This window comes from Lepisosteus oculatus, chromosome 6 (genome assembly GCF_040954835.1).
Source record: "Lepisosteus oculatus isolate fLepOcu1 chromosome 6, fLepOcu1.hap2, whole genome shotgun sequence".
NCBI classification, from domain to species: domain Eukaryota; kingdom Metazoa; phylum Chordata; class Actinopteri; order Semionotiformes; family Lepisosteidae; genus Lepisosteus; species Lepisosteus oculatus.
This window is the reverse complement of record NC_090701.1, coordinates 40,586,370-40,611,258: the sequence shown is the minus strand read 5'-3', so window position 1 is coordinate 40,611,258 and position 24,889 is coordinate 40,586,370. Positions and strand designations below refer to the sequence as shown.

The 24,889-nt window shown below is 35.2% G+C and overlaps 1 protein-coding gene across 6 annotated transcripts in view; it reads right to left on the bottom strand.

Annotated features, from left to right (window-relative positions):
• odad2 (outer dynein arm docking complex subunit 2) overlaps positions 1-24,889 on the bottom strand; it is a 66,080-nt gene that overhangs the window by 4,605 nt on the left and 36,586 nt on the right. For all 6 annotated transcript variants that reach the window (XM_015354058.2, XM_015354059.2, XM_015354057.2 and 3 more), the window contains 6 exons: positions 24,628-24,738; positions 23,814-23,968; positions 19,378-19,620; positions 15,676-15,790; positions 11,163-11,351; positions 9,885-10,106 (listed from right to left, as the gene is read on the bottom strand). In XM_015354058.2, coding sequence (XP_015209544.2) covers positions 9,885-10,106; positions 11,163-11,351; positions 15,676-15,790; positions 19,378-19,620; positions 23,814-23,968; positions 24,628-24,738 — 1,035 coding nt within the window. The remainder of the gene's footprint in view (positions 1-9,884; positions 10,107-11,162; positions 11,352-15,675; positions 15,791-19,377; positions 19,621-23,813; positions 23,969-24,627; positions 24,739-24,889) is intronic.

The window sequence follows — 24,889 nt, the reverse complement described above, 5'->3', positions numbered from 1 at the left end:
TTCACATACTGTATATGTTTTAATGTGTCCATGAACACTGCAATGGGTAGGGTACATCAAAATGTGACAGTGCATGTTTCTCTTATGCTTTAACTGGAGGAAGTCTAAGTTGAGGACTGATTTTTGGGTTTGGCAGTGTGAAATTATGGAGGTGGCTTGAAGCACACTATTATACAACGACAAAATGCATTCTGAATTGCAGTTTATTTTGGATTTTTGTTTTGGAGCAGATTCCCCCCATTAATATGGCTGTGAAAAAGTTTTGACTTCCTAAAATGTCTGGTTTTACACTAAAGCACATGCTTACCATCTGCAAAAAGGTAAAGAAAGTGCAAAGTAAATGATGATTTTTTGTGAAATGACAGAAGAAACCACTGTTTTAAAGATCATAAGCAGTTAATGTCACTCCTTATTTGTACTGCAGCTTTTTTTGTGTGATGCACAACCTTAAAAAGGCTGCTGTGCACATTTATGTAGTTATCTTGGTGCCAAGGCAGATGGAAAAGACATTCCCAGAATTTTCAACTGAAAGATAAATACAGTGAAGAACAAAGATGAATGATGAAGCTTCTATCTATTGATACAGGCAGATTCCTGTTTGGCACCCCTCAATGCTGACAAAATATTGATATTCTGTTTTGTTTTACATTACAAATGTATAATATACATTGCTACAAAATAATAATACAACAATTTAATATTTGCGTCAATAGTGAATAGGGCACATGCATATTATTATTTACCATTGAAAATATTTATTGATTAGTATTATTTCTTGAGGTAACAAAGTATTTAACTCAAGTCATGTGATTTTGTAAAAACACTAGGTGCGCTCGTTTGGTATTTGAGCAATGCTATAAAAATTAAAATTAAATCAAATTTAATCAAAATTAAATTCTTAACAGTCTGTATAAATAGCTATTCCAATGAACATGAGAAAATCAAAAGATACAATGCCCCATTTGAGTGACGAAGATCGCCTGGTAGCTATCAGCGTGGCTGAATGCAGTTTGCCTGTGGGAGAGGCTGCTGGGAAAAGGAGATGTTCTGCTTGAACAATCAGGAGACTAGTCCAGAGAAACCAGCTATGAGAGGGACAGGCTATATCCTGGAAGGCAGAGGGTAACCACACCGGCCCAGGACCGTCACATCCATTTGATCCATCTGTGTAATTGTTTTCAGACTTTGTGGCTAGAGCATGAGAAGTTCCAGGAAGCAATAACCCTGATGGAAGACCTGATGGAAGACTGTGCGTGTGGAGATGTTGTGGTGAGTGTTATGCTGACTGTTGCACTCTTCAAGCCAACCGATGGGGCAGTAGAGTTAGTAAGATGTGTGGAGAAAACTCCTTAAACACAAAAATGCTTTTGTTGCAGGCATCCTTACTGCTTAGCAATATGTTAATAATATTAATCTTTCTTTTACATAGAACCATTCATGACAGTTCATGTCAAGATACTTAAATATTGACAAAGTCCTTCAGCCAATGGTTTTCCATTCTTGCACACCATTTCAGAAGTGCCATTTTCTAGCAGGACAGTGCAAAACAATACTGTGCTAGGATTACAATAGTGCTGCTTAAGGAAAACAAAGTCAAGGTCTTGACCAGCCATTTCTCCTGATCTGAGTCCAAACTGAAGATCTGCACGACCAACTGTGACTGGTCAGTCCTCATCAGTTACAGCAGTGGCAGCTGTACAGGCAGAGCCAGAGCATGCTGTGCAGAGGATGATCAGGTCTGAGTCAACATTGTCAGGAATGTGTTAATGCCCAGGGAGATCATTCCCAGTTCTAACTTAGTATTGTTTTCTTCTCGACTGCATCACATACCATACAAAAATGTATTCTGATTCTTTGATCTGCATTTCTGTTGACATATTTTGTGCATTTGCTTGATACATCTAAAAAAAATCTGATTAAAGCCATTAGACCTGAGTATTGTGTTTCTTTTATGCAGATATTTGTTTTCTGAACACTGATCTATCAAACATATTGTTATTACGTATTTTATATATAGTCTTTCTGGGGCAACTATTCTTTTGTGAATAAATAGAAAAAATAGTAAGGAAAACGACTGCAAATAAAATAGCTACTGGAAACATGCAGCTTACTAGGACAAGTGCCTTTTGTAAGAATAAAGGATGACTGAAAGGTGCCAAAATAGTATTTTGCCAACCTCAGAGCTTGTTATTCAGGCTTGGCCAAATAAGGTCTCCTGAAGTGTACAGTTCAGGCAAAGATAAGTATTTCTTTTTCTTCTTTCAGCTCTGATCTGACATACTATAGTGCAGCACTTGTTAAATGTTCTAAAGACTTGGTAACATGATAACCTTGCTCTGATTTGACAAATGTACTCAAGTCAGTGGTCTTACCCCCAAAGATTCCAAGGTTTCTTGACCTCGAGGAAAGAGCTCTAAAACATGTTCTGTGTTTTGGCAGTGATACAAAAGGCAGACAGCTTATGCATGTAAGGACCCAGCTGATGCAGAGGTGTCGTGGTGTTAAGTGTGCAGGCAGCAGACTGCTGTTTCCTGCTAAACAGCACTAAATCCCAAGTAAAAAAAAACTGACAGCTCTTAAACAACTGCATGGAGCAACACTCGGTTTCCTCGTTCCATGTTCCTTTCAATATGTAAACAGCATAAACAAGCCGAACATTTGCTCAGCAAAGACCGGTGCCATGAGGAAGCTTCTGCAGTCAATGTAAACAAAATTCCCAATGCATCCAGCAGTCCAGGGAGTTTTGCCTTTTTTCTCCTATTTTAACAGTCACCAAGAAATTTCCCAAAAACTGAAGGAAAAATATTTTACATTTGCTTCAAATGATAAATTTGGATCTCAAAATAGAACCGTATGTCCATTCAACAAACTAAGTTTGTATTTGAAAAAATATGATTTAAGACTCATTAGTTATTCAAAACATTACATTAAATTAGCGTTTCCTGTAAGCTGTAATGCAATACCCACATTTTTGGATTTCCTTTGGTAAACAGGGCTCAAAGCAAGAATATGTAATGTGAAACCAACATAGTGCAGACTTCAAAAACACAGAAAACAATGCTCTGGGGTCTCATCTTTTCACCACACCTAGCATCAACCCTGCAGCCAACTCACAGATACAACAGTATATGGAAAAAACTAAAAGAAAATAAAAAACAGCACAGCCATGAAGCTGCTTCTGCATTCCACCAATGCAAAACATGATTATGCTTCTAATGATTTTGATTGAATTTTTTTTATAAAAAGAGTAAACAACTGTTTTTTGAAAACGCTTTGTATCTGTTCCAAGAATTCACAATGCATGCACACAAGTACATACATAGCAACAACAACAACAGCAACAAACATTTTTCTCATTTACGGTTTAAAGCCCAAAATACATACCAGGAGCTGGCAGCAGTCATTTTTTGGAATACCTTCAGTTGAAAATCACCAATAATTACCATCCGCATTTTGTAATTTACATCAATTTACTTCACAAAGCTTTTCTTATGAAAGAGGTTCTTTAATAAAAAAAGCTGGCTGAAGCTGTCTTCAACGATTTATGGTTTCAGCAAACAATCCCCAGCCCTTTGGACGTAGCCGTATAAGCAAAGACAGAGAGTGTTGATTTTGTACAAGGGACAAAATAAAGCATATCCTTATAAAACTGTGAGATACCAAGTCTAGATGTCAAATCAAACTAGGAGACAATTACTCTTAGTGGCTTTAGTTTCACACTGTTATACAATTTGGCTTAAAATTTTAGTTCCTTCAAAGATTCGTTTTTAAAATACAGTATTTCTTCAGATATTTATTTTTCATGTATTTTAGCAAAAATAACAGTAAAGTCTATCAAGACTACAGAAATACATTTTGACATAGTCACTATTAATACATTAACATTTTTTTCTATTTTTTTCATTTCAGTCAGATTATTTGACAATTGTAAAAAGTTAGGATATGTAATGATATTGAGGAGGAAAGTTAGTTACACTATATCAAGAGAAGAGCAAGACCTAATGAAAGCAACAGACAGCAGTTGGGTGTATCAGTGTTTTTAAAGCTTTTCAATAATTTGAAATGCTAATGTAACTACTAAGAATATGGCTACTTGGATGTTTTGCCTTAACTAGTGTTCCAGATGGGCAGATCGGGACTTCAAATCAACAAACTCAGCTCAGAGGAGAGTAAGAACCAGTTGGTATGATGGTGTCTCTCTTACCGGAGATGGTGTAGGCTTGGATATACCAGTGGGTCCCAGGAGTTGCTGTTGTGCTGCAAGCTGAGGAAACACTGACCAAGTGTGACCGGTAGCCTGCAGAACTTGAACTGTGTGAACTGTGTGCCTCAGTCTGGGACCTCCAGGAACAGTCAGCTGATGATAAATGTCTGGGTTTGAATCAGTGAGCATGGGACAATAGTCTTTAATCTGTGCTCAGACCTGGTGGCTTTACTAGTGTAACCACCCAGAAATAATTTTACAAATTCCATACTGTACGCTCTGATGATGCGTTGCTTGACAAAATGAAATTAGAATCTTTTATTTCTGGTGCTTAAAAAATTAGTCTACCAGGTACTGATCTCTCATGGCATGTTGGAGGAGAAAGTTCTCTTGTCTCTATCACTCAAATTTGACTGCAGGAGATGCTGTTAGAAAGTCAAGCTGGTGATTCAAAACTGGGTGGGTATGTAATAAAAAATAATCAATATTTCAAAAAAACAAAACGAGACCTCTCATAGATGAAAAGGAGATACTTTAGTGAGCATCTAATAGCAAAGTGCTGCAAAATCATTGTCTGCCTTGTGAGCAACCATAGGGAGCATAGCACTTGTGTGTGGTAACACCATGGTCCAGGCAAAAGATGGTTGGCCTTGTGCAAATATGGCTAAAAACTGCTCCTGTCACATGACGAATGTGTTTCAAGAGGCCGTGCATCTATGTTTACTTCATGAATGAGTCATTTACAGTAAGTGCACAATACAACCAGATTCCAAACATCTAACAGCAACCAGAAGAGTTTCCAGCATTACTGGACCAGCCATTTTATAGCCCGAACCCAGTAATTGGTAAATAACTCCTTGGTTCCTTAATGCAGTGTCTCAACTGTGCAGTCTTGACAAACAGAGTGATCCCATTGACCACCTGGGCTCTTGCAGGCATGTGGTGCTGTCAAAGAGGGACGAGCCTCACCTCCAGTTAGTGCTGAACCTCCCAAATGAGGCTGTATTGTATGTGAAATGTTAATAGGCAAGTGGCTTGGTGGGTGGTTCTGAGGAGTCTTTCCACAATTCCTCAGTCTCAGCATTGTGAGCTTGGAGCGTTTGAGCACAGAACCGAAAACCACACAACTGACGATTCAAAAGAAAAACCATGTCGGTATAACGAAAAAATAATCGTAGCTTCTAAACGATTAAAACAAAAAATGGAGTGGTGCACAAACTGTGAGGTGCAACGTTCCAGGCTTCGGGGGAATAAATCTGCTTTTCAGTTTTGAGCTCAGCCCAGATGTTACTGAGCACTGTTACAGCCAAGATGCATAGAAAACAAGCCGGAGAGCCACTCACTCAGAACTCACACTTTCACTCCCTCCCTCCCACCCTCCATTCACACTGTGCCCGGCCAGCCCTGCAAAGCTCCCTGCTGTGTGCAGCTTGAAGGATGAAGAAGAGAGCGTTACTTCAACTGGCTGGCTATACACACTGTGATAAACAAAGGAAAGAGAGAGCTGTAAGGTAGTGTGTGCCTGTTATTGCCCATGCAAGTACTTGAAATGTAAGAGATTTAAAAGCATGGATAAGTGGTTAAAATACTACCAAACAAAAAAGCTTAATTGAATGATGGTTCACAATAACAGAAGAAGAATAAATTATTATATTTATATTGTACAAGTTTTAGAAATACAGCATAAGCTGTGCCTTTTGCAAAAATGTGCAGTGTTAAAATTAGTTTGTGTACAGAAAGTAAAATATTTCCACATCCCTGTGAATTCACCAAGAAACACAAGTTAAATTACAGGCTCATTCAAGACATTGCTTCTGTGTATCTCAAAAAGATTAATTGTTAATTTTCAGATACTTTTTAGGAACAGACAGTAGAAGTGGACGGATTCCATCTGATGCCAGCATATCATAACTTCCCGCCTTCTCACAAACTGGTATCTCGAGAAAAGCTGATTGAACTATCCAGTGAGAAAAGTCTTCATATAGAATTCAAACCAAAACTGCTTACTGACTTCCAGGGTCAGTTTATGAAAAACCCTGATCTGATTAAATAATGATGGATGTACATCTGCCTTTCAAATCAATGCACCTTTGAGACACTATTTTCCATGCTATCAAAGGTCAGGACCAAACAACACTCGTGTGTCCAGGTGGATTTGGTGCCTCAATGATTCAGTTAACTAAGAACCTTAACTCATCCCAAATTCAAGTCCATCATTCAAATTAAACTGGTGAATAAACTAAAACCATTTGTCATAACCCAAAGCATTTGTTAAATTAGACTGCAGTGTTTTAATATGGGCGGGAGTAGGCATAAATAAATGCTACAAAAGAGGAATGCCAAGGAATGTTTTGGAGACATAAATGAACCTAGACAGAAGCACAAAATTGACATGGACAAACTCTTCACAGGAGGCTCCAGTTCTGAATCAAAAACAACACACAGGCGCTGTGAAGTGGCAGAACTAGCTGCCATTCTACCTCCCCACTCTGGTCTCAGCAGTAATAAGATATAAAAAAGAAACAGACATTAAAGAAACTGACCTAATTCGCCTTTTTATAGAAAACTCAATTCTTGGCTCTAAAAGTAATATGAAGTTGGTCAACAATGAACCATTGTTGGCTCAACTGTAGATCACCAACCACAATCAATATCCAACTAAACCCACTGCTGCCACTGTTGGCCCAGTGCTTGCTGGTTGTCTAGGAGGAGCCTGACATGAAATTCTACTACACTGTTTCTGATGCATTGTGAAACAGTGGAATACAGGACTAAACAGGTTGTAAGACTACAGTATGTCAATGACTGAAGTGCATGATTTTTTGTAGGAGCAGTATTTAATATAAGTCATATAAGAATTAAGGGCAGAGTGTTTTCAGCATTCATCTGTCACCTTTGACTAAACCAGGTTTAATGGCGTAGTAATGTAAAGTCAACCTTGTGTTGACTACAAAAATGTTCCACGATTGCTTGTCACATTATTATTTGTCAATACTGAGGCTACATCAAATTTACATTTAAATGCTTGCTTGTTGTAAAAGGGCACGTTTTTAAGATGCTTCAATCTAATTGAAAGGTATGAATAGACAAATTGAATGAATGATTTAGGTGCTGTTTAAAGTAAACTCAGGAATCCAGAGTGTAATTGTTACAGTATTAAAAAACACATGGTAAGCAATCTTACATCACATTTTTCAAAGCATGGAAAGGGACGGAAAACATTTAGCAGGTAATTGGTTTCTTCTTCAACAGAAATAAATAGTTAAATTCAGCTGCCAGAGAAAATTCGCAGTCCAAATAAAAGCAAGAAATAATGTAGCATTATATAACTAAGCCTTATTTTTTTATACAGGTGTCTATGGATGAAAGTAATTGGTAAACATGTTCCTCCATCCGCTGTAGACAAGCATATTCACAGACTCAGCAATACAGCAATGCACAGCAAAGATAATAGCTTGTATCCTTGATGTCCAGCAAAAGAAGGGCACACTATGATGGGCCACTTCACTGCCCAGGAAGAAACGATAAAGCACATTCTCCTGATGTGAACTAATGCTGTCATTTAACACTTGCAATTTTTTTCTCTTTCCTTTTTGTGAAATTGTGTCTTTAGCTTTTTTGTGTGCTGTGTTGTGCCAGCCTCTGAAATGCATGCAAATTGCTTCTTCTTCTATGCAAGTTACTTTGGCAGGACAGGTGTAACCTGCCTCTCAGATAGCTATCCATAAGTACAACATAATGACTGAATATGGTGGACTAGTATTTATAATATCCTTTTCCTTTTAAAACCTTGAAATTAAAGGTTATATAAGTGCATTGTAGGCTATTTGCACTATTACAAAGTCCTCCAACACACTTCAAAGTTGCCTTTTGTAACAGTTGAAAGTTGGTAAATGAATAAATGAAACCAGGACAGGGAGGATCTGTCTATGCTTCAGTACAGTAACACTGTAGGCAAAAGAAAAAACAGCTGTCCATTTTTTTAGCCGAAACTGAAAACATTCTGCTAAACAACATTTGCAAATTGGACATTTGCTCTATTGGAACACAAAAATTTCACTTAAGCTATCAATTATGGGCAGTGCTGAACCACATACCATCCAGCAGCAGATCTTGCTGAAGCACACCATTAAATGAACTTGGAAAAAAATATTTCTGGCTGCAAGTGGAGAACCACTTCATAATTTACAACACAGCCCATTATTTATATTTGTACATTTTAACTCTATAACATCAAAAATGTTGTTTCATATGAAAAACACATTAAAAATGTAAATCAATCCAAAATTACTGTCGTAGTCACGCCTGTTGTATTGTTCTTTTTATATAACATATTATGGGCTATTATAGTCAAACACAATATGTTACATAGTGAATATGTAAAGACAAGGTCAGAGTAGCATGGGATTTCCATAAACTATTAGTAGTTTTACTGTTTTTTTGTCTTTAACTAAATTTTGTTTCCAGAATGTACAAACAGTTTTGCAATACAGAATATACTTTTACTGTCAGACATCCAGGGAAAAATGTTTAAAATAAAAGCCTCACATTTTTTAAGTTTTACAGTAACGGTGAGTAACTAATTGATATACTGAATAGGCAAGAATTCAGTATGAGTGAATGACTGAATCTTACCAGCCAGTAACAATTATACTTCTGTTTCAGAAACCCTTCCTGTACTATCTACAATGGTGCAATCTATTAAAAAGACCTTTTCAAATAGGATGTGTTAAATGTGAAAAAAAAGCTTCTATTTTATTATCATTCTTAAGAGTGACCTTTAAAACGACTAAAAGGTTAATTCAATTGACTATCCTGACAATTGAAAATATTTCCTTCCGGTCAGGTGTGAAGTTTTATTTTGTAATTTTCTTCTTTTCTCCACTGCTAAAAACAAAGTGGTTGTGCTTTATCGTTCATGTAGAATGTAACTCATAGCAACCGTTACCCAGGACACAGTCTTTTGAATTGATTTCCAAAGGCATTTAAAATCCACAAGAGAAGTTGAGCCGAGCATACAGTAAAACATTTACTTTCCTGAATTCCCATTACTTTAGTCATGTATTGTATAAACCTAGGACAAAACAAACTTTGTATGTGCTGCATCAAGGCATTCTAAAAATGTTTTTCTGATCATATTTAGAAATAATATTTTTATGTTTGACAGAAATAAGTAGTTTTTTAAAGCCTTAAAGGCCAAACTGCTACGTTTGTTAAATGCACATTTTCTGGATTATTATTGTGCCTGCATATAATATTCTTGCAGCCTGTCAGATTAACAAATACTTGTAGTTGAAAAATTAATTTAATATAAGTTTCAATGGACAAAAAATGCAGGATTATAAATGTAATTAAATATTTGGGCAGTTTCTTCACAGTGAACGTTACAGATTTAGGAGAATTTTAACATTAAACAAAAAAGACTGGAAAATATGTTTTCATATGTTAAGACTTATGACAACATCCGTAATGTATTACAAGTTTCAAGTTAGCTTGAAGTTTATAACTAACCTAAACTTTACAACTTCTGATTGATTGAAAATAATGACTAACATTAATTAAGAAAATGAGGCTAATTTTACCTAAGTAGCAAAGTCTCACTACCATATGAAATCATTACTTTAGGTATGTTTAACATCCATAATACCATAATAAGGTACAGTAGCAGCTTCTGACTTACCTTTACTACTCCATTTTCGTGCATGGTAATGCAGTTGTTTGGTTCCTTTGAAAGCTGGAATAAAGCTTGTGCTGTTGCTTGGTGAACTGAAGTATCTTTTGATTTCAGGTAACGTACCAGAGGGGCAACAGCCCCCGCCTCCCCGAAGGAAACTCTGTTGCTTCCCCACATGCAACAGCGAGCAATGGCTTCAGCCAAGTGACGCCGCAGATTATCACTAGTCTGGGAAAGAACAGAGAGACAACAACAATTATGAATTCTTTCCCACTATATACAATCAGAAATGGCCAAACCCTTATAATCCCCTATGCATTACTTTGAGAGCACAAACAGCAATTTGAACAGGATGGATTATAGTGTACATTGCAAAACATTCTATGTATTCCATATTCATTCTACGGGCAGAATTGCTTTCCATTGAGTTTGTGATGTTATTGAGATGTTAAGATGGACAGTATACTAGTTTTAACAGGATTGGGATCAGAGGATTGTTTCTGCCAGGTAAGGTGATGCAAGTCAATGTAATATTGCTCAAGGTAATTACCCTTTTCCGAGTGTATTCATTTAAATTTTTGTCTGGTTTTCAAAATGATCATGCCTCATGGAAATGAAAAACCTGGGTATTGCAGACCAGTCTTGGAAGGGAGTGTAATATCAGCCACTATACACTGTTAAAGTCTGTATTATTTGTAAATAGACACGCTGGGGGACAAGTGATTAACTACAGTAATTAGATTATTGGTAAAATACAGAATATACTGTACACTTTCCCTCATAGGGTTAATTAGATGCATGTTCAGGTACATTAAAGGACTTTCATGGTGTTAGTGGCAGTTGGGAGTTAGGAGTCTTTCTACTTGAAAGGGCTTCATGTTTTGCCAAGTGAAGCCTCATGAACTGTCCAGTATCACCACTGTGAGTTTTTCATGTCTCCAGACCTCTGGAGCTACATTACCTTGTTAATATGTGGTGTTTGTCACACTGGAATTAAAATGTACTAGATATAGTTATTTACTTATATTTTCATTACGATCTTTTGTTCAACATACAAAACGTTTTTTCCCTGCTAAATCAGTTTCTAATTCAAATCAAGAAACAAAGAAATAGGCTACTTGTAGAATTCATTTGATTTACTTTATGTTGCACAGCTTAGAAATAATCTAAAATTTACTTTTTTCAAGATGACGTAAGATGTTTAGATAAGAAGTTAAACTGCAAATGAAAACAAATTCTCAAAGGACATATGTTTCATTTTAGTAGAACAATTAAATTGCTTACCGTATTGGTCAATTTTGCTAACATTGGAACTACCCCATGGTCCGTTATAACTGCCAGATTTTCTTCATCTTTGGCAATTTTGGCTATAGCAGCACATACACTTGCAAGCACTTCTTTATTTGTGGATTTTAGCAAATTTATGATGAGTTCCAAACCACCAACAAAGGAGCGAACCATTTCTCCTGCATCCTAAAATACAAGAGCACATTATTGTCCAACACCATTAGTCAACCTAACTCATGACAAACATAGAAACAACTAGAAACTTTTTAAATTTATTTAACCAATTACATGACTGAAAAAATTGTTCAAATTTATTTTAAATCATATTATATAGTAGATTTAATTAATCAGAAAATTATTCTGTCTTGCAAAATATAAGGAAATATTAGAAAATATATATTTGTATATTCCTTATGTTTGTGAGATTGTTTATCAGCTGACCTTACAGAACAGGCCCTGTTTTTATTCTAGATGCATATACTGTAATGCATTCACAATTTGACTGAGCTAAATTCAGAGTATAAAATGAGAAACTTTTTATATATGATTTGTCACATGAATAAAAAAAGGAAGGATAATTTACCGGATATTGACATTTATATATTATATATTTATTTATATTATATATAAATAATAGACACTGTGAATATTGATATCCAAAAAAACAAAAACCATGATCTCTCTATAGGTTTTTGTATCGGAATCTTCTGTATTATGGTTGGAAAGCAGTACAATGTCTACATGTCTGTAAATTTTGGATGAAGCAAGGTTACCACATGAAGACAACATACATTGACATGAATAAACTGAATAACTTTGCCACCAGAGGGTGTATTTTTACTGTACGTGTTCAGTGCTTCCTTCCTCATTCCCATCTAAAGCATCTATCGAGGGGATAGCTGAATGCACACCCTGTGGAATGTAAGCCATTTTATGTCTAATCATGACATTTAGTATGGGCAGTGTGTAGCTTACCCATAGGCATGAGCCTTTATCATTCATTTACTGGTTTATGTTCAGGTACTGTAGCAAAGAAGGTTCAGTGGCTTACCAGCCAAGACTACTTGTTTTCATGGGTGCCTAAAGCTGAGAATCTATCATTGATATTTTGTATTGTAATGAAGATAGGGTAGAAAATCAAGCTTACTTGAGATTACAAAATTAAGATATATGTGTAAGAAACAAGTATTGGTTGCAGGGGTGTAGATAACTATACATTAGTTGTGCATTTTGCATATACATTGAAGGAATCTTATATTCAAGGAGTGTAAACCTAAAATAATTAGATAAATTAGATAACCCATTTTGAATTAACTCTATATCATTAGAAATACAAGAATTGTCTCTGTGCTTTTGTTAAGTGCAAGTCAGTCTACTGCTCATATTAAGCAGTAAAGCTGTTATAACTCTCATTTGTAATTGTTATTATGTTCTGTTAAATAACATCAAATACAACAAAATTCCTTACATAATTCTTGAAACAGGTTTTGCATCTGAAATAAACTACTGTATAATGCTGGCAATAACTCAAGTCTTAGCAGATTCATAAGACTCAGAAAATTACTGAATTCCCCATGCATGTATAATAACTTAGATTCAATGAAAATTGTCTAAATGTAATACATGTTGCAAAAGAGGAGTAGTGATATAAGGCATCCAGCTGCACTTATAGCATGACTCCGCCGTAAATCCTCTCTACAGCTGATAACCAAAACCAAATGTTTTGTCTGAATAACTACCACCCAACAAATATAAGATTCCTTCTCTGTATAAGCAAAATGCACTATTTAGCTCTTGTCATTGTTTTGGCCCCAGAAATCACAGAACCAGAGTATATTCTGGCTCTGTAAGACAGCGAGATGAACTTTGATCAAACTTTTTGATAAAATCTTCTGTCCTCTTTTAACCCTGGTTTCATAAATCATTAGGTAAAAATAACATTTGATGATAATAACACATTAGAAGAATATAATTATTTATTATTAGGATATATTTTTGTAGGCCACATCGACATCTACACTGAGTGGTTTAATTAGAAGAAAGTGAATGTCGTTGAGTGGCTCAGTCAAAATTCTAGCTTGGATCCAATAGAAAATCTGTGGCAAATCTTGAAAATTGCTGTCCTTTACAAAATCCCCACCCAAATTGACTGATTGAGCACATTTGCAAAAAATAATGGATGAAAGGTGCACCATCACAATTTTCAAGATTAGTAGGGGCTTATCCAAATCACAGCTGTAAGATTTTCCTACCATGTACTGATTTAGGAATGTTAACACTTTTTAATTTAGGATTTTCCTTTGCAGATCCTACTGACATTTAACTTCTTTCGTTTACAAATATGTTCAATGTGAGATAAGTTTTCATTATAAGTATTTACAAAATGTGTACAGAACATATACCTGTATAATGCAACTAAATGAGATCATTGGAAGGGGGTGAATACTTTTTCAATGCATTAAGTCTTTTTCAAGACTTCTTTCTTGCTATGCACCCAGGCCAGTTTTGTGTAGGGACTGTCAAGTATGTGTTTCATGCATAGTTAAAGTATGAAGACTGACTGCCATCCCTGACACAGTGGCACTCCGTGAACAGCTTTTGTACGTCTGCTCAGTTTAGTATCTGGGTGGCATTATGTACATTCCACTTCTTAATGATGGGCTTCACTTTATTCAAAAGGGATATGTACAATATGTACAGTAATCATCTCCTGATCTTGGTCTTCACGGTCCATTTGTCCTAAGTTGTGGCTTTAAATTCAATATTTGAAAGTATTTAATGAGACAGATGCATGTACTCTGAAGACAAATTTAAACCACTTTGATTACGCACAGATCACTCTCATACTATTCTTCTGCACAGCACTTAGGTGTGCTGTAGCAAAGAGGTTGAATACTTATGCAATTTAAAGATATAATTTATTCAAACATTTTTTTTAGCTTCATCAGTTTGGAGAATATTGTGCAGATTCTAAATATAAAGATTGAAAGCGTAATGATTTTCAGGCTTAACAAAATGTGGAAACATTGCAAGGTTTTGCGATGTAATACTAATAATTGCTTACACTTAAATAGCGCTTTTCTGGACACTCCACTCAAAGCGCTTTACAGGTAATGGGGACTCCCCTCCACCACCACCAATGTGCAGCCCCACCTGGATGATGCGACGGCAGCCATAGTGCGCCAGAACGCTCACCACACATCAGCTATTAGTGGGGAGCAGAGCAGAGTAATGAAGCCAGTTTATAGATGGGGATTATTAGGAGGCCATGATTGGTAAGGGCCAATGGGAAATTTGGCCAGGATGCCAGGGTTACACCCCTACTCTTTTCGAGAAACGCCCTGGGATTTTTAATGACCACAGAGAGTCAGGACCTCGGTTTTACATCTCATCCAAAGAACGGTGCCTGTTTACAGTATAGTTTCCCCCTCACCATAATGGAGCATTAGGACCCACATGGACCGCAGGGTGAGCGCCCCCTGCTGGCCCCACTAACAACTCTTCCAGCAGCAACCTTGGTTTTTCCCAGGAGGTCTCCCATCCAGGTACTGACCAGGCTCACACCTGCTGAGCTTCAGTTGGTTGCCTGTTGTGAGTTGCAGGGTGATATGTACTCTAGTTTGTATAATAAAATACTTAAGTGACATAAAAAGTAGGATAGAATAAAAAAATGTGCAAAGGTATCTTTGCAGTGCTGTGACATAATTAAACTCCTGTATGTTTAAGTACAATGGAAAGAACAAGTCAGGAAATTCAAAGCTATTGATTACAGCTACTGGAATGAGGCCTGAAATAAACTGTGTTATGTGGTTCACAGATATAGCAAACACAAAGATTTTCTTTCAAGTATCACTATCAAGGCAATAGAACATTACCATCTGCCTTTCATTGTTTCCAAGTTTACCAACAGAGTATAGTAATAATATCTTAGCATTAAAATGTGTTTAATCTTAAAAGTCTCTTTTTGTGACACTGGTTTCAGCACCACCAGAAGATTATAAAAAAGAGAGAATTTAATGGGATTAAAATGGATACAGGGTCATTTTTCATCTGGCTTGAACAAAATATAAAACTAAAAAACATCAACTTCAACATAGATAACACTGCAAGACCACAGGTGTCTGGTTAGCCAGAAGGGTTGCTGTTATTTAGTTCTTTTTACTTTCAACTGTTTGTCCTAATTTGTACAGTAGGTGCACTTTTACACCACTGCTAGGTGAATACTATTCCAGTCTGGCTAATGACATTATGCAAATAATAACCAGGTATGTTTGGACTCTAGATTTTAATCTGTTTCAAATGTGTGCCAGTCCAGGTTGTGTCAGTCAGGAACTGCAGCATATTGCACATATTGATTATACAATGCACATATTCACATTTTTAAAAAATTCAATATGTCTGGTTTTACCCATACAAACATTGTATGATTTTTCTGATATTTCTAGCATGGATCTTTTCTATTTTCCGTTCGTCAATACAGAGAAAAACATTTAATAATCTCACATATTACCTTCGCATTTTCAATACAAGGACAAATTGCCCATGCTGCACTAGCTTGAACATCAGGATTTGGATTCTTCAACAAGGACCATAATAAGCGCACACCATCTAAACGATCAATTATCCTGTAGGAAAGAAAGAAAATCTCTATCATTACCACAATACGTTTGATTTAGCAAAGTTTTAAAAAAAAATGTGAATGTGCTGCAAATAGTACATACTGTACATAGAACACATGAAACACATAAAAAATCCAGTAAAGTAACCAAATAAAACCAAAAGTAAAACAATTTATTTTTATCATATATACAGTAAAGCATTACCCTTTCTCTACTGAGAAAACAATATTGTAATTGTTATCTAGAATTTTATGAACGGTCTAAAAGCAAAAAAAGAAAACAGAAAACTACAAGTCATTTTGTAGGTTTTCAAGCAAATCTGAGCCTACTAAGTTTTACTGTGAATTGATCAAACATTTTTTGCACAGGACCGGTGTGCACTGGAGTTTTTACAAGCTCCGTGAGACTCACTCAGAATCCTGTAAGGATGCAAGTCTTGGTGTAACCTGCCAATTGGTGCAGTGTTACCCAAGAATGCTGGTGAAGTTTGAATTTTGCACATAAAATACTTAAACTACTAATCAGTCAACTTTGTTTTAAATTGTTTGAAATTGATTAAACAAAAAGTTTGGGACGTGTAACAACAAGGAAATTATATGGTGGTCCGGTGATAACCCCCATTTATGAAAAAGGTTACCATTCCACCTTAAGGAAAAATGGTAAAATGCTTTAGAGTCGATTGTTTACATTTTTTGGTGAAGAACTGCTAGAGCTATGAGGTGGTGAATTTTCTTTAAAGTAAATTTTCTTCTTTGGAGTAAATTGGCCAAACAATCTTGAACAGGAAAACATTGAGGAACTGGTGTCATTTTCCATGCAGGTGGCGATCACTTATCACTGCAGTACGTAAGGTGTAAATAAGAAGGTGCTTTGGTTGATGATGCATTGATGAAAACTGACAGCAGACAGTCAGTGCAGAGGTTCATAACAAGATTATTTTGAAAGGGTCTTTGAATATGCAGGTCAAGCTACCATTTTGGATAATGAAAGACTCCACTTTTATGTCACATATAACTGTTTGTACTATATCAGTACTGTATATGTGCATAGCATGACACAGCATATACTGTATATATGAAAGCTGTCTAGCCTTCAAAAATCCTTGCCATCACATTAGGCTTCCACTTCTTTCTCTTTTCAACTTATATAAGTGCATTATAGACCACCACAAAATTATTTATTGCAGCAAATCTTCTTAGACCTGAAGTAAGTTCTATTTTTGTATGCTTTTATATACTCTAACAAGTTAAGACAAGCAAATACTAGTGCCAGTCATCAAAGAGAAAAAGGAATTAATTTTTTTATCAAATACAGTTGACTTGCAAGTTATACGCTCTCAACTTAGGCGGCCAGCTTCAGAAAATAAAAAAATGGCTCTATTCTCTGAAAAATTATTTTTCCTATGAGAGCTAGTCTGTGAGCCTATACAGTCATCTTATTTACTTTTATTTATTGTTTTTATACTTAGATTTAATATCTCAGACATCTCAAGTCTCCCGGAAATCTGCGTCTCCTCCCTGACCCCCACAAGTGATCCATAATCTCAAAATCCCTAACCCCCGCGTAAGACAAGTCAAACATACAGTGTTGCATATATAGATTTACTAATAATTTCATACACGTTTACTTTACCTAAAGACATATTTTCATGTTACATTTTAGTCTAGCTTTGGGAACTAAGAGTTACACCCTTAGTCTTTTCAGGCTCTCTGTTTGCAGCGTCAACAACACAGAGATCGAGCACTGTCATGATTGCCCAAACACTCCCTAATCAATGCATCTTCATGCCTGATAATAAATGAATGACTATCAGAAATATCTCTGCACCATCTGTCTTACAGTATGTTTCTGTGTAATTCAGTCTAGGGGATCATAACTTCGGATTAAAGTCCTCTGAGTACTCTAAATTAAGAGCTGAAAGTAACATCATCCACAGAAAGTGCATAATTCATAAGAACAGACGTAAACATCAGGCACACATACCTGACAGAACAACTTACTTAAATTGGAAACAACAGAATATTTCCAGTCATTAAATATTATACTTATTTCTGAAATACATCAGTTTAAAGGTAATAATACTTAGTGAAGAAAATTTATTTAAAACGTTTTTGAAGTAGACTTCAAGGGCAACCTAGTGACCTAACTTATTATTGAGCTAACCTAACAATTATTATCCATGATTCATAATGTCAGGAATACACAATAATTTTGGCATTTCCTCTATACATCATAAATGTACAGTATATATGCTACATAAACTGCTATATATGATATATACCTTAAGATGACCAAGGTAACATCAAAATACTGATACTGTAGACTGTTATACAGTATACTGGCAAATGCAAACTAAATTGTTTTTGGAAATTTTAAAATCAGATTTCATGTACAGTATAATTACAGAAAAGACTTAAATTGTTCAATGTTCTGAAATCAACACTATAGACTGAAAATAACAGTTAATGCTAAAATATCTGTGTAAATAAGAAATGTAAAGGTTTAAAAACGTAGACAATGCAATTTTCAAGAAACAAGCAATTATCAAATGTGTTTGTTACTCCGAACATTCATTTGTAGGCATTTCAACATCTCTGTAAAGGACTAAAATTTAGACAGTATTATGTGTTACTGTCACAAATACATATTTAGTAATTTAAAGAAAAAAACATTAAATCAGAACATACCAAAAATGATACAATACAGTATGTTAATAATAATACATTAGGTTAACAGCGTCATTAAAACATTTACCATTTTTACTAATTCTATATTATCTCAGTTTAATTATAAGATAAAATCACTTTATTGTCCATATACAATTTCTTGTATGAGAAATGTATATTTTCGCATACCCCAACTTGGTCTCCATGAGACACACAGACGGGGAGAAGCTTGGGGTCAGAGGGCAGGGTCAGCCATTTATATACAGCAGCCCTGGAGCAGTTGGGGTTCAGGGCCTTGTTCAGGAGCCCAACAGAGTAAGATTCCTCTGCCGGCCATGGGATACGAACCGGCAACCTTCCAGCCACAGGCGCAGATCCTTAGCCACACAAGAATTCACGCAAAGCTGTTTCTGTCCTTTGCAGCATGTTTTTCAATCTGAATTTGTCATCTGTTAGCTTACAAATAATATTGAAGTACTGCTTACTTGAGACAAGTGTTAATTAAGAAATGGATTTACTGTATGTCTGTAATTACCTTGTAAAACTGATGAGAATCAGATGGCATTTGTCTAAATGTTAGCTTTGAAACCTCTGAGAACGTTGGTGTTTTTATTTTAATTATTTTCCCAGTAAGAGGGATTCTGAACAGCTGAAAAATGCCACATAAACTGAATGTTCACTCCATTACTGTATGCCCTAATACAGAAATTAAAACTGAAGAGCTTATACACATGTAGTCAACTTTACATTTATTGTGTTCAAATCAGCCAGAGCCTAATTTATCCCTGCAGTTTTTGTTTTGCACTGTAAAAATCAATTGTATGGTAAGAATTCACAATTTAATGTTGTGAGCATAATTTATGAAACTTCAGAAGACTTCCCTCAAACATTCCAAAAAGGTAAAGACGGTAAAAGGTAAAGACTTACGCCATATTTTCTGGTTCAGCAGCACAGGCACCAACAGCCTTAGTAACATTCACAAGAAGAGCCTGATTGGTTCCTGTAAGCAGGTTCACCAGTGGTTGAATGCCACCACACTTTCTTATGACTGCTCGATTGGCAGGTTCTTGGGCACACTCTCCTAAAGCTCCCACTACATTGACAAGAACTTCTTCAGGTTGGCCAGTCAGCAGTCCAACCAGGATTTCAAGGGCTTTGTATTCCTGAAGTCTGAAGAAACAAAAGGGAGAGTTACAATTTTATGTTTATATTAGCAAAGTACATAATGTGGTTTTAGAAAGCCTTAACAAATCTCTGATGTATGGTTAGGTTATATAACTCTGTTTTTATATGCTGGTATGGTTTCTGGAACAAGAATTGTAGGCTATTACAGAAAGTGTCCAAGGTCATTTGGTTTTGCTCACAATCTCCTAAAACTTTTCTTGAAAAAAATATGTAATGAATGGGGAGGCTGCCAAAGTTAACTATAATAATTCAGTTTGCCGAGTTTAAGAAACATTATGTTATTCATGTGCTGCTACTGAAGTGTTATCTACAATGCATAGGATTGTGCTGCAATTGCTCACATTACTTTTGATAGATAGCATGTCGTTTTGGCTATTTCTGGCCAGCCATTATATGACAGGTTAACTATTTTCATGTCTTCAGTCTTGACTTGATAGAGGTATTGTATTTAATAGCATGAAAAGTTCTGACAAAGTTGTTCTAAAGATAAACCTGTTTAAGGATCAACAGTGAAATTAAGTGATTGACAGACCCAAACAGAAATAAAAAGGTTGTGCATTTATGAGCAATCATAGGTGCTTTATATTTACATTGCTTTGCAAGGCAATCAATGTATAACAATCATTAGACAAGGAATGTGGTCGATGTCAGGAACATGTTGCCCACCCATGTTATTGAAATGGATTGTATTGGATCATCCAAGAAGTGGTTGGATGAGATTTTTGTCTCAATAAGTTACTGTATTTGCAACAAAGTGAACATGATGGACCTCCTCTTGTCTGTAATCTTTCTTATTCTAACAATATTTTAGTGCAGCTTTACAAGTTTTATGAAAACCTACATTTCTACATTTAAACAAATATACTTCAGTGCAGATTGTAATTATATTTATGCAATCAATCATTTTTCATTTTGATGCATCATTAATCAAGCAAATAGTTACCACATGCTCATTGTTTTTTAAATGTCTTCTTCAGTTCCAAATTATATTATACTGTACATACACAGGGTGCATGCTACACATCAGTTATACAATAAATCACTGTCTGATGTATATAACATACAATATTTAAAAAAAACTCAATGTTTAAAACAGTTTTAAAAACACTTTGTTACTGTGAAAATATTGCAAAAAAACACTTTCTTCTCACTTATTACTTGCCCATCCTGCTTTAAAATGAATATTTGCCAATGTAGAGAAATGTTATATTTTAAGCCTTCTTTTATTATTAGCAATTTTATTTCAAAGTAATAGCTTGTCCTTTTCATTCCAATACGCAAGCTGCATTTGACATTTTTATATATTTTTTAAACTATCCTGGGAGAATTTTAAACCAGATCCATGCACAGTTTTAAGTACATAGTAAAATATTGTTTGCATCATGCTGATTTCCTTTTGTAACAAAAGCCAATGTACTTTATTTCACACCCAATCCATTGAAAGAGCCAACATTAAAAGCAGGAAAGTATTTCCATAAGCATAATAGAGAAAAATCTCAAAGAAGATATATTAGGTGCATATTGTGTGAATTTGTATTTTATATTACATTACATTATTACATTACAGTAAGAATTTTGAATTTTGAATTTTGAAGAATGATAAGAAAGTGTCTGCAATTATTATTTAATGTGAAATGCATATTGCCATTATTTTTTATTTTCTTCTGCAAGGTGACAGTGTTACAGTATGTGTAATTACAAAGGAAGTCTGTAATTATATTTATATTTAGAGTGTGCAGAGGGCCAAATTACTCCTAGGCATTTTTGGGGTCTAGTGTATAATCTGAAAACTCATATATGACTAACAGGAACTGCGTTCATCATACTGTTATAAAACCGAAAACAGTATTTAGTGTTACAGTATGTTATGACTCATCGTGTCTTACCCTGAGTAGTTAACTGAAATCAACACATACACTAATACCTGCTTAATACACAGAATACACTCTTAAAGTACACTCTCAGTGCACACAACAAATAATCTTAAAGTGTCTACACCAATCAGAATTTAACTTAAAAGTGTCTACAGAAATAATGCCCTGCATGTAATGCATATGGTGCTATAATTCATAAAAAGACAAGTCACCTGCAAGAGCTATACAGTAGGTCTGCCTGAGGTCACCAGAAAACAATTTTGTCTTTTTCAAACTGTGGTGGTTAAAGACATTACCGTTATGATTAAGAAATTTTATTTAAGAATATAAATGGGTCGGATTCCCAGTCAGTTGTGGTTTCCTGAAAGGCACCCAACCTAGGGGCCTCCTTCATGCCTAATTTCTGACAAAACACATATTGGGATTGTATACAGGAAATATTGTATTAGTGATCCACTTATGAATCTTCGTCATCCTGCTGTACCTAGACATGCTGTGTGTTCGTATGTCTGCTCTATTTTGTTCATGCTGCTGTGCTACATACAGACTGAATCTAATACTTATTTAAACTAGGTTGGAAAAATGAGGAACGTAAGCAAATAACCTTGAAGGTTAAAAATCTGGAAGAATTCAGTAAATGAGAAAAGCATATGAAGCATGATAACAGAGTACAGATACCTATAAAAATGTAGGCATTTAGCTTTCCAAAGTGAAGTCAGTTACAACAGTGGTTCTCTCTGAAGGACCCATGTCTTCTGGTTTTTGTTTCAGCCAAGTTCATAGTTTCTATTTTAGGGGTGTTTTTAATTTGCGTTCTGCTCTTGAAAAGTTGAATGGGAATTTGGAATTGGTATTTAAATTTCAAAGTTTCATTCAGAAGGTTCCTGTACTGTAAGCAAGTAGACCTTTGTAGAAAGAATAAAAAAAACTCACTGAGAGAATATCTGACACAGTATCCACCATTTGTACCTATGTTCATCAGAACCACCTGTTTACAAATAAATAAGGCTGCAAATTCTTAATAAACCTTTCAGGAAAATGGAACAATACCTCAAGCAAACTATTTTTTTAAACCAATGACTGAAAACAGAAGCAGGTAAACACAGGGGTCAGACAATCCCCTGTTCAGTAGAAAATGGCACCTTCTGTGGTTTACTGGGGCTTTCAGGGCTGTGTGGTATTGACGACCAGCTGACACTAAGCATTTTGCAGATTGAAGTGTGAAAACTGGAGGTCATCCGTTTTCTGAGACATGCTATGAGACATTGCAAGTCACAGCAAATAATAAAGACCATCATAATTACAAATAAGTGCTAGAATGTGTATTCACACATTTTAGGATATTAGATTAAAACACAAATGTATAAATAACATAACAGCAATTTAAATTTCGTATCTGCAAACGTTAGTATTACAATCGTAAAAGGTCACACCATAAAGTAGAAACTACCATACCCACAGAGGTTTTGTATATTCCAGTAAGGTAGAGTTTCTCCTTTCTTCATGTCTAACCAGAAACTTTCCTACATGATACAAGTTAAGCACAATTTGTTTTGTCCTCTACAGAAGTGGGATAATCTGGCAAGGTTATGCTCAAAGCTTACAATGCACTAATAAGAATATAATTAGATAAATTAGAATATAATACCCTAAAGGGCACATAATAATCATAAGTAATTGACATAGGACCTTTAAAGAAGCATCTCAAAGCACTTTAAAAAACAGTTCTATGGTTACTATGGTTTACCTTACAGCATGGAGTGAACTTGTAGCTTTGTAGCCTACGCATGCTGATGTAGCTGCTTACGCTAACTTATAGCACGAGTGTGTTCAAGAATGTTTCCTTTTTAACTCAATCGGGAAGTTAGGGTTTGAGCTAAAGCATTGTAAAAATAGAAAAAAAATGGACAAATTAGAGGAGGCTAATTGGCCCACAGCCCCTTTGGTAGTTTACTGATCCCTCATTCATACGGTAACCAACTCAAAGACGAAAAAAAGCTATTCATTTGGGCTAACCTTCCATTGGACTCCAGAGGGGTGGTACTGGAACCAACAGTAAAAATAAAGTAATGAAATGATAATTTAATGACTGCCACTTAACTACTGTGTGGAGACACAGCTGTCATGATATAGATGGAGGTCTAAGTTACAAACAAACAGGTTTACATACAGTACTGTATAAATTGAACTAAACAAAGATGAAACTGAAAAGGGGATTATGTATGGCTTCGTTGGATGTATTAATGCATACTTGGTAGTTTCACTGATAATTGTGTTAATGCTGTCTGATAATTGAATGCATACTTTGTGACATTCTCCACGCTTATGGAACATTTCCAGATGGCTCCAGTTGCAGCTGCTAAAAGTGGCTTGTTGTCAGACATCTTCAGCAGAGAGACGAGGGGCTGAAGTCCGTCATATTGTCTAACAAGATCACGTGTTTTTTTGTCTTCTGCACACTAAAAAATGAAATAATACAATTTATTTTAATTAACATTAAAAAACAGTTCCTATTTTAGATTTATTACCAGTGTACTTTATAAATAAAACAGAAAAAATGGCTTTAGAATGAAGCCTGAAAGCTGCAATTTATTATTTATTTATAGTGAGCTATATGGATATTTACTCAAAATCATTTTGTCCAACTTCCAGACATATGAAAAACACATACCATTTTTTTTTCATTCAAATCTTTAGTTTTTTTTTAAAGTAATCTAATATATTGATGAATCTAAAGGAAGGAAAATATTTTTTTAATTTCAAACTATGTAGTTTTATCAGCAACAGTAAGCCATGCATAGTACCATAAACTGACTATAGATGGCACAGTAAACTGATAAACTTAGAGAATCTCACTTTTTTGAGTAAACAATTAAAATTAGACTCATTAGATATCAATTTTATTTTTAATAATAAGTAATAATAATAAGATTTCTTGAGTCACACATTTACCAAATTACCACTTAAAATTAGCTTATGTGATATTTATAAATATGGGTAAACGTTTGCTCAATTTTCCTGTTACCATTAAATAAACAATATTTAGAAGTCCTTAAAAATATGCTTTACATACTGTAAAATATACAGTGGCACATAATATAATCAAAGTAATGTCTACCTTAAAGATAGCACTAGCACAATGCATCTGAAGTTCCTGGTTTTCACTGTTGAGATTTTTTACGAGATCTTCAATCATTTTCTCAGTCTGAATTGCAGTCCTGTAACTTTGCTGTAATTAAAAGGAATAAACACACATTTTATAAGGTAGTAATAAGAAAATTAGAGCAGTGAGCTAGCCTGACACAAAGATAACAAGCACATTTGATTTTATGGCTCTCATTACGTTGTTTTACATAGCTTTTAAAGCCTATGATTTGATC